The sequence below is a fragment of the Schistocerca gregaria genome, chromosome 10 (genome assembly GCF_023897955.1).
Source record: "Schistocerca gregaria isolate iqSchGreg1 chromosome 10, iqSchGreg1.2, whole genome shotgun sequence".
NCBI lineage: Eukaryota > Metazoa > Arthropoda > Insecta > Orthoptera > Acrididae > Schistocerca > Schistocerca gregaria.
The window spans coordinates 208,480,531-208,498,441 of NC_064929.1; the positions used below are offsets into that span (position 1 = coordinate 208,480,531).

At 38.2% G+C, this 17,911-nt stretch overlaps 1 protein-coding gene across 2 annotated transcripts in view; it reads right to left on the reverse strand.

Annotated features, from left to right (window-relative positions):
• Positions 1-1,090: 1,090 nt before the first annotated feature.
• LOC126293266 (protein draper) overlaps positions 1,091-17,911 on the reverse strand; it is a 356,553-nt gene continuing 339,732 nt past the window's right edge. For both annotated transcript variants that reach the window (XM_049986389.1, XM_049986388.1), the window contains 5 exons: positions 15,582-15,692; positions 12,855-13,055; positions 10,157-10,357; positions 7,997-8,152; positions 1,091-2,891 (listed from right to left, as the gene is read on the reverse strand). In XM_049986389.1, the coding sequence (XP_049842346.1) occupies positions 2,755-2,891; positions 7,997-8,152; positions 10,157-10,357; positions 12,855-13,055; positions 15,582-15,692 (806 nt within the window). In that variant the 3' untranslated portion in view covers positions 1,091-2,754. The remainder of the gene's footprint in view (positions 2,892-7,996; positions 8,153-10,156; positions 10,358-12,854; positions 13,056-15,581; positions 15,693-17,911) is intronic.

Sequence of the window (17,911 nt, forward strand, 5' to 3'; positions counted from 1 at the left end):
CAGCACCATTTCTACTACAGTGATAAAGCTCCACAATATTACTCTTTGAGAATTCATGATGAGATGTGCAGAAGGTTTTTGGCCTCCAAAAAGGGTCATGATTCACCAGCATTACAGGTGATCTCTAATGCTTTAACGAATTATCATTACTAATACAGACCTATAGTTGTATGCCTCAGTCTGACAACCCTTTCAGAAAACTTGAATTATCTGCCCTTTTTTCTAATTGCATCATTGCTCCAGTGACCTACAATGAACAGCTACAAGAAGAATAGTCAACTCTAACATATAATTAACACTGAATTGACTTACAATATAAGTTTCAGTTACTTTAATTCTAATGGGTGATCTTGGCTAACATTTCTATTTGATCATCATTAATATCAATATGTTATTTTGGGTTCATGAGATGAGTCATCCTAATGATACATTTTTTGTAGACAGAGAGAATACAGGCAACTGAGGATTGAGGGAGGACATAGAAGCAATTCAGAGGCGGCCTGCTAGATTTATTACTGGTAGGTTTGATCATCACACGAGTGCTACGGAAATGCTTCAGGAACTCGGGTGGGAGTCTCTAGAGGAAAGGAAGCGTTCTTTTTGTGAATTGCTACTAAGGAAATTTAGAGAACTAGCATTTGAGGCTGACTGCAGTACAATTTCACTGCCGCCAACTTACATTTTGCGGAAAGACCACAAAGTTAAGGTAAGAGGGATTAGGGCTCATACAGAGGCATACAGCAGTCATTTTTTCCTCATTCTGTTTGGCAGTGGAACAGGGAGAGAATATGCTAGTTGTGGTATGAGGTACCCTCCGCCATGCACCGTATGGTGGATTGCAGAGTATGTATGTAGATGTAGATGTAAGAATGAGTCTTGCAGTCATTACATGTATCAGTCATTCAATAAAGTCAATAATGTCTTATAAAAGTGTGATAGGAGTGGTCAGATTGTTAACATGTTTCTGAAACATATAACAGTAAAAAAGGGGAGAGCTCTCTTTGATGTATTGCAAAAGCTATTGGCTACATTAACTCTCTCATGTACATATTTAAGTATTCATTTAATATCATACTAAGAGAAGACATAGAATTTGTTATAGTTTTATTAAAAACAGCATTGTTTATTAAACATGCCATCTTCTGTATGAACAGTAAACATTATATACATTTCATTTAGATTTATTGCCAACTTGTTTCAGTTATTGCCACAAGATGTACAGTCACCTCAACTTAAGAATATAAGAAAAAGGAGACACTATATTTTTTTCAAGGCAGGTTCTTGGTCCTGACTTCACAAGAATGTGAGCACAGCATTACTCACGTATAAATGTTTAGCAGCCAATACCATTCAGCACAGCACCCACCATTTCTTGTAATTGTACCCTAGGTGCATTCTGGAATGTCTGAACAACTATTGCAGTCTCAATCGGTGGCTACCCTTATTATGTAATCGATATATAAAATAGATATGTATCATTTACTTAAAACTATTTACAGTGAACAATTATACTAATTTGTTTAATCACAGTTCATTTGGAAAAATATAAATTATTTTATTAGCAACAGTCCTCCTCACACAGGTGAGAAAATTCACAAACGTCACAAGCATTTCATAATCATTACTCTAAATACACCCCTGAACTAGCAAACGAGGTAAACACACAATCCACTTCTACTTTCTAAAGGATCATATTTCATTCACAACAGTTCATTACACAACATTGTATTAACACTTGTTCATGAACTCTTGTGCTTTCTCTGTCAAATGTTCACATTTTTGACTCTGCACAATTTTTCAAACACTCCAAGAATTACACCGTGTTTAATATTAATACACCCTGTTTAATATTAATCAGTTGCCAGGTTAGCTTGCTTGGAATCAGTTCACATCAAACATACTAACCTCATGCAATCGTACCTGTCTTGGTGGAAATTTCAATATAAGGAGTTGTACAAGAACAACTGTAACTGAATGAAGAAAATTAATCAGACAAATGACAGGTGGAAGTGGAAATATAACAATGTTAGAGTTATGGTGTAATCCACTGAGCCATTTTCATTAATTTAAATTTCAGATTTACATTCAACAGCAGGCTTTATCATCTTCTCATGTCTGAGATGGCAATGATAATACTAACATTTTCATTGACATCAATTTTGACATTTCACACCTCCTAATAACTTTTGAGAAGACTTACAAATTAGAATTCTAAGGGTGAAAAATGCAGTCATCTCATAGGCTCTGTAACAAACAGATGTGAACACGATTGAGCAGCAGAAACTTATTAGTACATTAGATCTTGCTATGAAGGGGAGAATCCTAATTTTGATCATATTTTAGAGCTTTTTCCAGTTTGTAATACACTCCAGAGAGACTCATTCACACACACTGATAAGGAACTTGCTTGACAGTTTCTAGTTAGAACTGGTGTGGTTTGCCTCCTCTATGTTTATATAATCATTTTATCAAGTCTGACTGCTATAGCCACTCCACATGATTCTTGTGTTTATTCATGTTTTTCACCCTTTGGTTAAAATTATCCTGACACAGAGACCACAAAAAATTATCAGAATACCTCTGTCAGTAGTAAGTAGCATTACACTCGAGTCTTTCAGATCAGATGAAACAGATCTCTTGCAAGGGTTTTAGCTGATCACATCCTCCTATTTGTGAGATTCACAAGCAGTTTATCTTGGCGAGCAGAACAAAACCCGCTTATGTGCTATCTCATCCCTTGAAAAATGCACACATTCAATCCGACGACTTGGAAGGCTTGTCATCAGGGGCATTTGGATCTTTTGGGGGTCCAATACCATTGGCCATCCTCTGGTAGTGTGGTTTCCATGAGCTTGCTGGTCTGCTGTAGTCCAGATGATCGTACTCCATGTCTGTGAATTTTACAGTCCACATTGTAAAAATAGTTTTGACAGCTATAGCTACTAACAACAATAAAAAGAAAGCAAGCAAACATAGAGATCCACATAAAGGGAGGGTAAGAGATTTACTTAACTAGATAAGTAACAACACAACATTTATTGGGGTTGTGCATAAGTTTGTACCAGTTTCGTTTTGTATGCTGGTATTCGAACTGCTATGGGTTTATTTATCAACTGTCAGTTTTTATATGTAGTTCACTGTTTCTCTCTGAGTTTCCATATTGTCACTTTCACATCTGGAGATAGTGAGTGGAGCTGCGGATGATAGACAATAGAGAGCCATGTGAAGATTTCTGTACATTCCAGACATATTCTTCTGCATGAGTTCAATAGAGGGGTTAAGGCAGTGGAAACAGCCAGAAACATTTGCACAGCGTATGGTGATAATACCACAGCACAGAGCACAGTGAGAAAATTGTTTTCTTATTTTAAGGAGGACCATTTTGACACTAGTGACTCTGCATGTTCAGGATGACCTTAGGGGTTTGATGAAGATCATTTAAGTGTATTAATCCACAGTGAGCCTCGTCAGTTGATCTGTGATCATTCCATCACTGTGCGACATTTGCATGCAATGGGGAAGATTAAAAAAAATCAGGCATATGGGTACCACATGCTCTAAGCCAAAAATCACAAAAATCAGTAGGTAGCCCTATATGCAGCTGTGCTTCCTCCTCATCGTCAATTGGCTAGTGGACAACACTGACCATTCCTATCCCGTATTGTTACTGGTTATGAGAAATGGGGTATTCATGCTAACCTAAGGAAAAGAAAGGATTGGTTGAGCCCAGACAAAGCAGCAATTCCCTGTACAAAGACCTGCACCTGAACCCTGCATCTCACAGAACAGTGATACTGTGATGCACTATGAATTGCTTCTCTGAGGTGTAACGACCATGGCTGACATTTATTGTCAACAACTGTTACATCTTGCACACGCAATCTGAAAATGGTGACCAGGAAGATTGCGTGAAGTGATGCTACTCCACAACGACGCCTGTCCACATTCTGCTAGTCTGATAAAAAGGATATAAAGGAGTTAGGTTGGGAAGTCATTCCACACACACTTTATTCATCTGATCTTGTGCTCTCAGATTTTCACCTTTTCTGCTCTCTATTGAATAATCTTCAAGGTACTTCCTTTCCAGATGAAGATTCGCTCCAAACATGACTCTATGAGTTCATCGTCTCAAAATCTTGTGGTTGCTACTGCTGCGGGATCAGAAAGTTACCTTTCTGTTGGCAAACTTTTATAAACAGAATATATTATTCAGAATGAGATTTTCACTCTGCAGTGGAGTGTGCGCTGATATGAACCTTTCTGGCAGATTAAAACTGTGTGCCAGACCGAGACCCGAACTGGTGACATTTGCCTTTCGCGGGCAAGTGCTCTACCATCTGAACAACCCAAGCACGACTCACGCCCCGTCCTCACAGCTTTACTTCTGCCAGGACCTCATCTCCTTTTGCAGGAGAGCTTCTGCAACGTTTGAAATGTAGGAGACGAGGTCCTGACAGAAGTACGGACGTGAGGACGGGGAAATGCTACAAACTTATGCACCAACCCATTATCAAGTTATTCGTGTTATGCAGCTATACACACACGTTTCAGTGTGGAGATTGGTGTGATGCAGCTACACACACTTCCTTCCATTACCAAGCTGATGGATCCTTTGATGCCTCAGGATGTGTATTATTAACCAATTCCTTCTTTTTTTTCCTGAATCTGATTCACTGCCTTGTCATCATTTGGCCAATCTACCCATCAATCTCCAGTGTTCTTTCTATAGCACTACATTTCAAAAGCTTCTAATTCTCTTCCTGTTTGAGATGCTTATCATCCACTTTTCACTTAAGACTTTCTATCACTTACATCTATATTAGAGATTAACAAATTCCAGCTCTTCAGCAGCACTTTTCACGTTACAGCTATATGTACTTTATATCCTTTCTACTTCAGCCACTGTCAGTTACTTTACTCCCCAAATAGCAAATTTCCTATAACAGTTTTAGTGTCTCATTTCCTTAACTACTGTCCACCTCTTTAGCTGAGTGGTCAGTGCAGCTGACTGCCATGTAGAAGGCCTGGGTTTGGTTACCAGCTGGGTTGGAGATTTTCACTGGGCAGGGACTGAGCATTGTGTTGCCCTCATCATCATTGACACATAAGTCACCCAATGTGGCACCAATTGAAAAGACTCTTAACTTGGCAGCTGAATTTCTCCTGGTGGAGACTCCTGGCTGTCAATGCCACATGATCATTTCATTTTTTCCTAAACTACTTAAGTCTACAACAACTCTAGTTGATGCTCATCTTTTAACTCATTCTCATTCCATACAACTGTCTTTTCAAGTCTTTCACTGTCTCTGATGGAATTTCAACATCATCATCAAACCTCAAAGTTCTTTAAACTTCCTGGCAAATTAAAACTGTGTACCAGACCGAGACTCAAACTCAAGACCTTTGCCTTTCGTGGGGAAGTGCTCTACCATCTGAGCTACCAAAGCACAACTCAGGTGCTATCCTGACAGCTTTACTTGTACCAGTACCTCGTCTCCCACCTTCCAAACTTCACAGAAGCTCTCCTGCAAAACTTCCAGAACTTGAGGATTGATCGTGAGTCATGCTTGGGTAGCTGGGATGGTAGAGCACTTGCCCACAGTTTGTGTTATGGTCGGGAACACAGTTTTAATCTTCCAGAAAGTATTATATCAGTGCACATTCCATTGCAGAGTGAAAATCTCATTCTCAAAGTTCTTAACTCTTCTTCCTGAAATCTAAGTCCCTTTCCAAATTTCATCATTAATTTCCTTTACTACTTTCTCTACGTACAGATTAAATAACATCACGGACTGCAAGCAAGTCTCCCTCCTTTCTCAACTACTGCTTCCCAGCTGTTTCCTTTGACTGTTACAAAGTCAAGTTACTTTCTGTACAAGTTTGTATACAACCTTTCACCTCCAAAAAAATTCACAATGCTTTATCTTCCTTTTATTCCATGCCTAATACACACTATAGATTGCTTGTTAATAGAGAGATCATTACAGTGCAACTTCACGTATATGTTCTCTGATTTTATGTTTTTCGCAATTCTGCACCATAAATTCATAGACCCTGCGAAAAACACATAAGATGAATGTTAAAAATTCCTAAATTTTACATTTCTTCCTAGTAAGTTCTAACTGTACATCTCGCTTGACTGTGTTCCATTTTTTTTCCCCTTTGACATTTGATGTTATCAAGATGGTGGAGTTAAGGGAATATTTTAGGCCATTGTAGAGAAGGGAGGCTTGAGAAAGGAAATGCTGACTTAACAACGATCAGTGTTACCAACACAATTTGCAACATTTAGCTTCATTGTGCAATTATGATACAACTACTGCTAAGTTGCAGCGATAATGGAAAAACAAGACAGCCAACACGAAGCGTTCCGGACTGAGCCAATATGTGACAAATGGGACTAGCCACCACCTTTTCTTGTGCCATTTATAACTCAGTCTCATCTTTTTGCATTTATTTCTGATGTACTGTATTCAGCAACAATATCAGTTACCAACCTTTTAAATTCAAACTCTGAGTCTGAAAGAATATGCTCATTCATAGTCAAGGAAACATTTCCCATTTCTGGCTAGTGAACTCTTATTGGCTGGCAATTTGTTGACTCACTCAATAGTCAGCACAGCCACCATACCACACAAACACATGTAAAATGAATTCGCCTACTGGACGTGTGGATAGAGGGAGTGGACCTTCAACAACAGGAGTGCAGGTAGGGGTGAAAGCATTTTGTGAAGTACTGAAAATATACTTTTTGTGTAGATGGTGTGTCACGACAGAGATGTCACATGGAAATAGGCAAGGGTTTTGCAATAGTACATTTCAAAGACTTTCATGTTCAAATTTGACACAATGCAATTGCAACAACTACATACAGTACTGACATATTTACTTTGCACCTCAACACACACCACACACTGTAGGTTGTAAAGATTGGCAGCGGTGATACAGGGCATGAAGTGAAACTGTAGCACCTGAGCCTGCTTTAAAATTTACATTTTACACAGTTTACAGAAATTCACTGAGCCGACATCTAATAAGCTTGTAATGTCAATTGGAGAATTTTCAAGTCTTTGTTCCACTCATCAAGCCTAAAAGAACACTTTAATGGTGGTTAGCATAGGAAATGCAGCTCTTAAAAAAGCATTGAACAATAATAGCAATGGTGATTTCTGCATCTATGATTATGGTTAAACTACTTAGCTGCTGTGATGTTTTTGGTTTAATTCAACATATTCACCAGTTTTTTTTTATTTTTATGGGTGATTGCAAATGATTATCTCTCAAAAATGTGTGTTTTGAATGTATAATCTGTGGTTGCAGCATTTCATAAAATGGCTACATTACCTTGTACCCAGATATCAATTTCAATTTTTTTGGTGAGTTTTTATTTTACTGTTACACATCTGTGATTTTTTAAGAGCTGATTAAATTCATTACTGCAAGTTGTTGTATAAACATCATACTGTACATTTAATTTCCTTCACTTATAGACAGATTTTATACAAATTATTAGAGAGGATTGTGATTTTTACTCATATACGTCTTTTACATGTGTTTTGCTCATATTTAGAAGGGTATTAACATATTCCTTAGTTTGTAATTTTTTAACCCCGACTGCACGAAAATGTGGAACAGGAGTTTTTTTTTTCCAGTCATTTCCTGACATACATGGTACTTGCTAAAAAAAAAAAGAAAAAGAAAAAGAAAACTTGACACCACGTTATGTCAGGTATCTGGTAATTCATATTTCTGCCACAACAATGTTGATATGACACATGAAGATAAGAAATCCATCACTGTGTTGGCATAGTTACATTTGGGAAAGAGAGGGAAGAAATACTGCAGTAAAGCATGATAACCGGCAATTAAATAAAGAAGTTAATTTCTACATTTACAAATTTTCAAATTTCTTGTTATGATCCTCCTCTCTCTTGAACCCTTCCATCTGTGATTCCAACTTAATGTTTCAAGAACATGTCAAAATGTATCTACTTACCCTGACCTTCTTTCTGTTTAATTTCATCATAAACATGCTCCACTTTGGAATTACTCAGATCTTCAATACTGTGGTAAACATTCACATTGGGATTACATGCATCCGCATCTTTGTTTTTTGCTGATGCCGGATGCTCATATGACAGACCGTAGGCACCTGAAGAATATTATTATCCACATTCATTACTTTGTATGACAACAGCATACCATACAACTATTGAATAAGTAAATGTGATTCTTAAATATAATAATAAGCAACACATTTAAGTGTTTTAAGTAATTACATACATGTACACAAAGGCGACATTACTGTAAAGAAGTAGAAGACATTTTACAAGCAAATATATTCACTACTAGTAGAGAGAGCATTTACTACAAAAACAAACAATGCTGTAAATGCAATAATGTGTGTTTGTGCCAACAATTAGAAATTAGAGAAAAAGAAATAAAAGCATTTAGATATACAGAATTCTCTCTTTCTGTGCAATGCTGAGTTAATTAAAATGAAACTTTAAAAAAGTGGTTGCTGCTTCTTTTTGTGACTATCAATAAGTGGTTATGAACAGGCAGTTTACTACCTGGTCATCTGAAGGTACTGCAAGGATTACGATTTACATAATGTAATCCTTTTAAGTGCTACATTTTTAAATACAGGCAGATTTCTTTGACTAATAAATAATTTAATAATAAAGATATAAAATGATAAATCTTGATTGTATTCGCAGTAGTGTACGAGTTACGTGTGTGTGGTGTGCCTCTAAGCTTCTGTGTGATGCAGTTGGGTGAGATGAGATGGTCAGTGATGACAGGACAACTCACTGTACATTAGTGATGGCAGCTATCACTGAAACAATTAGTTTTCAGTTATACCAACTGTTTCCAATGACAGTTTAATTGGAGTATAAAAACCATTTAAAATAACTGGTTTCTGAAACAATCGATTTTTTATTCCTATTTGTTCCTGTAATAAACATAGAAATCAAACAAAGGCCAACTTTTTGAGTTCTGCAGTTTCAAGATACACAGAACCAAAATATTAAGTCAAATATGCAAATAAAAGAAAACTTAGTTCATCCAACGTTTGCCTCTTTTCTCGAAAAGTGATAAGTAAGTTGTTGACTACTACTATAAAAAAATAAAAGAGCAACACAAATATTCTCCTATTGTACTCAAAGTTCATACCACTATTTGGACATTACGAATAGTCAGTGCTAAAGGGTTAAAACTGGGGCTGAAGAATTCTTATTTTTTGTGCTTATTTGTCAGTTTTGGAGAACTACAAGCAGATAGAAGCATGTTGTTTACACACAGGCAGCAGACCAGCTGATTCCTATTGTAAACTATGGATGAACTGTTAAGTTTTACTTTTTTTCCTTATATTGTCAAAAGTTGGTTGCGGTTCCTCCCATTTTTAATCTTTCAAAGCTAATGAAGCATGCTACCTCACTGATACCACACTTCATAAAATAATTTCAGACTAGGGATGGTGCTATTGTGTAATACAACTGATATCAGATGATGACAGTGGGAAATTACCATCTACACCAGGAGGGCAAGTCTTGCACACTTCATGTATATGCGTATCCTTTAATAGGCCATGCCACATGGTAACAGTTACATTATTGTCTCAACAATGCTGTACCAATTCTTATGCCGCGTGTTTGTTGCTCATTTCCTTTGGCACTTTGATCAATGTATCAATGTTGCTTTTCTCAGAGCAATGCAAATTTTATGAATACAAATTATTCCTTTTTTTAAAAAAGGTTTATTTAAAAAGAAAAAAAATTACCATTGCCATTGTGGCTAATTGATATTTCGTTTTTATTTTATTTTATTTTATTTTATTGCCTGGTTATTAGTAAAAATTAAAACACCTGTTGTAACCAAGACCAAACATACACCAAAAAATACCAGTTATTCAGAACTAAAATACTGGTATCGTTTTTAACTGGTCAGTTTTTCCCATGCCTACTGTACATGTATTCACGATAACTGCTGTTTACTTCAGTAATCATGGAATGTTCTATTAAGCACTCATTAACATTATACACCTTGTAGCACAGTACTAAAGTCTGCAAGAGTGGCCCAGCAGAAAGCTCCTTAAGAAGTGAACAAATGGCAGAATCGCACTGGAATAACACAGGCACAGAGAGGCAGTTACCTGTGCAGCTGCCTGTATCTTCGTCATCAGCAGTGCATCCTGCAAGTCCCAGCTTCTGCTGCTCGAACTTTGTGTTGTTGTTCTTGTAGCCGAGATCATTGCGAATCTTGTGTACGTTGTTCAGGAGAAGTCCCGTTCCATCTTCCACAGTGCGCGGACTAGTCTGGTACGAATAGACTGGATTGTCGAAGTGGTGTCGGTCTGCAAAGAATTGACAAGAGAAGTGGGTCATTTACTTGTACGATATCATTACTGCACTTAGCCTTCTACAGCAAGTACAGACAGAGCCACAAATCAATACTGATACAAATGATTTCTTTGGTACATTGAAAGAGAAGAATGGTTGGAGGAACAGTTGGTTCAAGAATAATGTAGTCCAATCACCCAGGACATTACATCCAGGGTGACAAGCATAGCAACGCAAGAGGGAATGCTAACAAATTGACAACTCTCCTGTATACTAAATCAACTATTTGACTTGCATGTTACTAGACAATAAACTCCAGATTCTCTTTGGCCTCATGGTAAACCTTTTGGGAGTCCGGCACCTATAGCAGTTTCCTCCAAACTAATGATATTCCATTGAGCTGTTTGCCATTGATTATGGCATGCTGCTTAAGTAGAAATTCAGGTCACAGTTCCATGCCATAGCCATTATTCATGTGAGATAAGACTTCCATGCGTACTCATAAGTTCTGCTCTACTACCCGAAAATTGAAAAGAGTTGATCCCAGCAAATTTACATTCTTCCTGCCTGTCACTCTCAGTGTGCAACATAGTGGATTCAATTTTGTAGCCTGCACGATGTTCAAAACTTACCATACTTATCACAGACACACCTGTTAGCCCATGTCCAGCAGAAACTTATGCTTCATTTCCCCACTGACCTGAGGGGAAAGAGGGACAGGTTGGTATACTCCATCCACGTCTATAAAGGGTCATTCAGAAGGAAAGTCTTGTAATATGTGAAGTGATTCTACATGTGAAAATGAACTGAGAAAGTCCTATGCATATGTGTCCAATTTTTGATAGTTATGGGACTGGAGTGGGTTTAAGACTACTCACATTCATGAATGAGTATGAAGACAAGTGTGAATATTACTTACCAAAATGATGTATAGGTGCTGTAGTGGACACAATAATAGTGGAATAGACGACTGACCCAATCTATAAGAGGTGTCATCTCAGTGCATTTGTCAATGTATTGAAGCACATGTGGGGTTGCATGTCAAATACCATCTCGACATGCTTTAATGTGGGCAAAAGCATCGGTGATGCAAGAGTCAAGTTCTTCAGATGTATCTACTTTTCTAGTGTATACATCCCCTGTCAACCAGCTCCATAAACAAAAGTCCAACTGGGATTAGGTCAGGTGATCTGGCAGGCCAGTTAGTGAGCCCACCATGACCAATCCACTGGTTGAAAAAAATGTGTTACTCACATACTCGAATACTTGTCTGGTACAGTGAATCTGTGATCCATCATGTTGCAGATACTTTTGCCATCTTTACTCCAATGTCACGTCTTCCAAATGAGAGATCTATCAGGAAAAGTGCATATACTGCGCCTGTCGTGCAATTAGGGAGGAACACTGGGCCTACCACCGAGTGATCACTCATACCAGATGTTCACTGAGAACCTAACTTAGAATTTTGTTTCCCAAGTGTCATGTGCATTCTCCATCATCAATGAGTGTGGACTGTGGGTGTTCACGATACCACTGTAAATAAAGTGTGTTGCACAACATCTCTGCACACAGCCATCCATTCACAAAATTATTGTCTACTTAATGAGTCACCTAGATGCAGATGTTGAACGAGCTGCACACGGAGTGGGTGCGAGCCCTCAGAATGTTACATACGCCACACACACATTTGTGGAATATCAAGCTGACAGTTATTGTGCCATATACTGGTGGTGGGACTCCGTTGTACCATTGCAATAATTTCTTCCCTATTCTCAAGTGAATGGGCAGCTTCACATTCTGATGTTACATGCATTGGGTAGTGTTCCAAATTCACATAATGTTTGAAAAACCCTGGGAAATACCTTGGCACAGGAGCTCATCAATAAGGGAAGCACTTCTGGTATTCTGTCACGGACAGGTGGCATGTTAGTATTCACAGATGCAACGAACTTGCTCAATTAAACAACGCTCAAGCAGGACACACATGGCTTCATGACTGCTCACTGATCCAACCCACAATTGTATACTTGGTACACTGTGCAGTCATTGCCCGAGTGTAACATCTTAGTGCTGCCATCTGTTGAGAGAACCCTCATACCTCTTGATGGATGGATCATTCATCAGTCCCATCACTATTCTGTCCATGACAGCACCTACACAGCATTTTGGTAAGTAATATTCACAACCGTCTTCGCATACATTCACAGACGTGTAGACTTCAACCTGCTCCAGTTACATAGTGATCTAAAATCGGACACGTGTTCGTAGGACTTTTTCAGCTTATTTTCACATACAGAATCACCTCACAAATTACGTGACATTCCTCCCAAATCACACTGTTTAATGCAAGTATATGTAAGTTTATTTCAACACGAATGATACCTCAGAATGCAAAGGCATAGAAAAATGTTATTCAAAATTCTCAGAAGGTTCTTCAGACTCCAAATTTGCTAAACTCATGTCACTGGGACTGCGATCCATCTGTACACAAAAGCGCGCTGCCGACCTTACCTGGTGCACTCTGTGGGTCCGCGATGTACTGTACGTGGGCGATTTCAGTCTTGAGGTTGTGGACGCGCCGCCGGAAGTAGAAGAGCAGACCGATGATGATGGCGACCAGGATGAGAGAGATGACGATGCCAGCCGCCACGCCGCCATAGCTGGCCGTCTCCTGCTTCTGCTGCTGGCTCAGTGGGATGTCACAGTTGGGGCCTGATAGGCAAAGTCAAAGTTAATTCACTGTACAACTCTGTCTAGTTGACACAAGACTTATCTAGTGGTTCTAACACTAATGAGAATAGAATGCTGCCATTTGACATGACCGTTCTTGTAGTTTTGTTGCTACAAAAATATGATCAACAGTAAGTTTATTGTCAACTCCAGCAAGTGAAGACACATTGTTCAACTTACAAGTGTAAGTGACTAACAGTACTTCTGAAAAATATAGCAAACAATCAAGTACACTAAATGCAACTTGTCTAAGAATTTTGACTGAACAATTTCAAGATGTATGTTTTTTTTTTTAAAAAAAATGCAGCTACATACAAGCTAACATGGAAAGAGAATACAAAAACAGTAAAAGAGTGTGTTTCATTAGAACTGCACTAAAAAAAAAAAAAATCAGCAATAGTAGCAAGAATCAATATGAAAAGAGGTGAACCTCTGGAAATACAAACCTCAAGCATTAACCTACAGAGGTCAGACCTGAATGTTTAAATGCATGAGAATGCTTTGCTATCAGTTATTGTCTAGACAAGTCAAGAAGATTTCCCAGTAAAATATAAACAGTGGAAGATACACAACAGCTGGATGTAAAATAAGAAGTAATAAGAAAAAAATAGTGAAGTCTACAGAATATATTGAATATAATGTCAAACCGAGGGTTCATCCTTATTATTAGACACCTATTTCTGAGTGAGGGCATGTCAGCCCTATAAATATTCCAGTAATTTTGTGAACAGAAATATTCAAAACCTCTGACTGCACAAGCCAAAGGTTGAATAAACTAAACAACATCTGAAAACAAAATTAAATTGAAGAACTAGGAATAACAGAGAAAAATATTCTACAATTTGAAGGGTACAATCAGAAAGAATTAAAAATCTGGAACAGTTTTCAAGGGAAAACAAGGAAAAGATTGAAAAATATGGGAAGTTCAGGAAATATTTGAGGGTTGGAATTTAAATAGTGGCAACTAATATTCACAACCAATACAAAAGAGTTACATGTTTGCACCTGTTACTGTCCTTCAAAGGAGTCACCAGCATTGTGTAGAACCCGTTGCCAACGATGTGGAAGACTTAGTATACCATGAGCAGAGCCTGTTCTGTTGATGGTGCGAATTGAGTGGTCTACTGCCTATTGAATCTCTGTAACAGTTCTGAAGTGAAAGCCACATAGTGGTTCCTTCATCTTCGGAATCATATCAAAGTCACAAGGACTTAATTCCATGGAGTATGGTGGATGGTACAGTACTTCCCAGTCCGATCGACCGAACAGAGGAGCCACATCTTGCGCTGTATATGACCGCGCATTGTCGTGCAAGATGATGGGTAGGTTGCACAGAAGTTGTAGCTGCTTCTTTCACAAAGCTGGTCGCAGGTGATGCTCCAAAATGAACAGAAATACTGTGCATTGACTGACTGCCATGGAGGAACGTATCGCGTTAGGATAACACCATCACAGTCTTACATGAGAATCACCATAACTTTCACCATACTGGTGCTCTGACACACTTTTGACTTTTGCAGTGACCCATATTGATGTCATTTTTTGGATTAGCATTTCGGTTTTGGCTCATACAATGTGGCCCATGTCTCATCCAGTGTGACAATACAGCACAAGAAAGGCTCTCCTTCACGCTCATAGTGCTCCAAGTGCATCTGAGCAGCATTGTAATGCATCCATTTCTGCATTTCCATCAAGTCATGCAGAACCCATCGTGATTTTTTTACATGCCCTGGCATTCCTTCAGGATGCGAAGCACAGTTGTATACGCTAATCCAGTTTCGTCGATCAGCTCATAAATTGTATGGTGTCAATAACAGTCCACTAATGCGGCAACAACATGCACGTCTTCTTCTTCAGAGACACTAGGACGACCTGCCCGATGCATGTCTATCACAGTTTTCCAACCTTCATTGACGGCTTTCCACCGTTCTGTACGGCAATGCTGATTCCCCAAATGTGACTTGAAGACCTAGATGACACTATCATGCTGTACGACTTCTGGAACATTCAATCTTGATCCAACTACATTGCTCCTGTTTCGAAAACATAGTGACACCGTTACGTTAGACTGCTCACTCAAAAGTTACTGTGCTTCCCTTGATTGTGTGCATGCCAGTGACGTGGGATGGTTGAGTCCATCCGCTCGGAGGTAAGGTAGGTATATCAATGTGTGCTATCAGTGACAATAGTATATTCCATTGCATAGTGTCTCCACAGCAGTGTTGCCACTATTTAATGGCTCTGAGCACTCTGGGACTTAACATCTGTGGTCATCAGACCCCTAGAACTTAAACCTAACTAACATAAGGACATCAGACACATCCATGCTCGAGGCAGGATTCAAACCTGCGACCATAGCGGTCGCACGGTTCCAGACTGTAGCTCCTAGAACCACTCTGCCACCTCGGCCGGCACCACTATTTAAGTTCCAACCTATGTATATACACAAAATGAGGTGGACTATTGTTAGGGAGGAGTTTGTCAGAAGTTATCAAATACATTCCTTACCCGTGTATGCATGACGGCACACACAACCATCAACTGCATGACAGATAAAATTCTCATTCTTGCATTCACATGGTTTCATGCAGTGATCTCCATAATAACCTTCAGGGCAGACTGGAAAAAAGAAAAAAAAATTAATTCTCATTATACACATTGTGGAGACAGACAGACACACATATCTTTTGTGTAACAATACAGTTCTAATGATTTGCGTTATATCTTTTTAAGAAATATGTATAGCAAGGAAGAAAATGAAAACAGAAATATACAAAAAGACCTGTAACTTACATATATTTTAAATACAGAAGTTGCAGTTTTCTTGAATTCATCCTTATTTTTAATTATGTGTAATCTCTGTTGGAAGTCACTAAGTGCTGTCATTCTCAAACTTTGGATGAATGATTTACAGGTATTTGTGCACCATCAATTACACTACCCCAAGACACACACACAATATGTACCTGTAATACTTGTCTTATTGAGTAAATTTTTAACATAATATTACACCTCTTAATGAGTAGGTTATGACAGCATTTTGAATTTTTAGATTCAACTAATACTTATGCAAAATATTGAAAATCATATTTTTGTTGCCCATACACTGAAACTGGCACCACATTTCCAGGAGAGTGATTTAGCAACAGTACTAATTTAAAACATGAGATCAGTTTACATTCCTGTCAAATAGATTTTTTAAGAAAAACCACGTTCTTGCAAAGAGCACTGAATATGCTTTTAAATAAAGTGAAATAGGTGTGGACTAAATAAATCTTTTATTGTGGTCACAAAAGATGGTATGGAACCAATATAATTCATGTGATGTTGTTGTACTGGAATTTTGTAAGTTTTGTCTGGCTATGTATTTTTGATTGGGAATTTCATTTCCTTTGTCCCCACTCAAAATCCCCTAATTCCAATGATTGTTCCCAATAGTTTTATGTTCTCTTCAAATGATTTTGATTAAAATATATATTAATCAGATTGTTTTCATCTGATAGCATCTGTGATGTCACACTGTGTAAGAACGAAATGGAAGTGTACATTATCTTAATGTCGTCACAGGTCAATGCCAAGGGCAAGTATCAGATAATTCGATGCTTTCGAAAACAATGCTCGATGTGACATTCCCTAGGCCACTCTGATCTTCTTATTGGTTAGTTTCCTGTACCCTGTACAATAATGTAAAACACTTATTTGAATGAGGGCTATAAAAGCTGGCAGTGAAGAATGTACAACATACATCCTTTGAACTTTAGGCTCAAACATAGTGCGCATATGTACTGTATTTACCCAAGTATAAGAAGAACATGATTATAAGGCGACCCACTTTTTTCAAAAGGCTTCTTGGGAAAAAAAATTAATATATTCAGACTGATCAAAATTACAAACTGTTTTATTGACAAAGCATCTGCCTAAAAAGGTAACATTGTACCTAACCTAAATTTGTACCATTTATTGACTGTCTACATTTTGATAATACAAGGAGAAAAAATAACCAAAACTAAATTGTTCACATTAATCTGTGGAACATTTTCTTTTCTACGTTTTTCACTTACCAACCCTGTCGTCTATGGTATCACTACTTTTAATCATCATCATCCTAGCAGTACAACTCTGAAATTTATATCTTCATGTTCACCATTTCTTTCAAATATTTTGCAATTTCTGAGGTTCTGGTTGCAGTGGGACCTGAAAACACAGCTGTTTTTATCCAAGTACTGATGTGGGAATGTTACAATGTCTCTTGCTTCCAAACATATCATGTGCCCACTGTTCTCTCATTGGCTGGGATGCGTAGAACCAGCAGCTGACACACACACACCCTTTCTTTCCCGTTGTATGTCACGATGAGCATCAACAACATTGCAGCACTAAATACATGTGCATGCCAATGGGGCCCTATCTAGAATTTTACCATCTGCTGCAGAAATGAGTACCATTGTTTGGTATTTGTCAATTTTTAAAGTCAGTTCAATCCAGACTACAAAAACGACTCGCGCAAACCTCATGTTAAACATGGTAGATGTTCCTAAAAAGCCAAAGAGCACTGTATAGATTTCCATGGCTGGCAGCATGACGGAATTTGCTACCCGCTCACTAGTCCCTCCCTGCACTTAACTGAGTTGGCAGCCAGGCTGGTATAACTGTTCCCCTCCAACCCTTCTGCGCACTGTGCCTGAGCAACTATGAAACACAGACTGCAGTATCTTCTATAGTGCTAGTCTTATGTAATAACAATGACTAATGCATAAAAAAAATTATTGCAACAACAATTGAGTCCAACTCTTGAAGTCCCAATCGTCCAGTGATGTAGTGTTACTATCTCCACAACA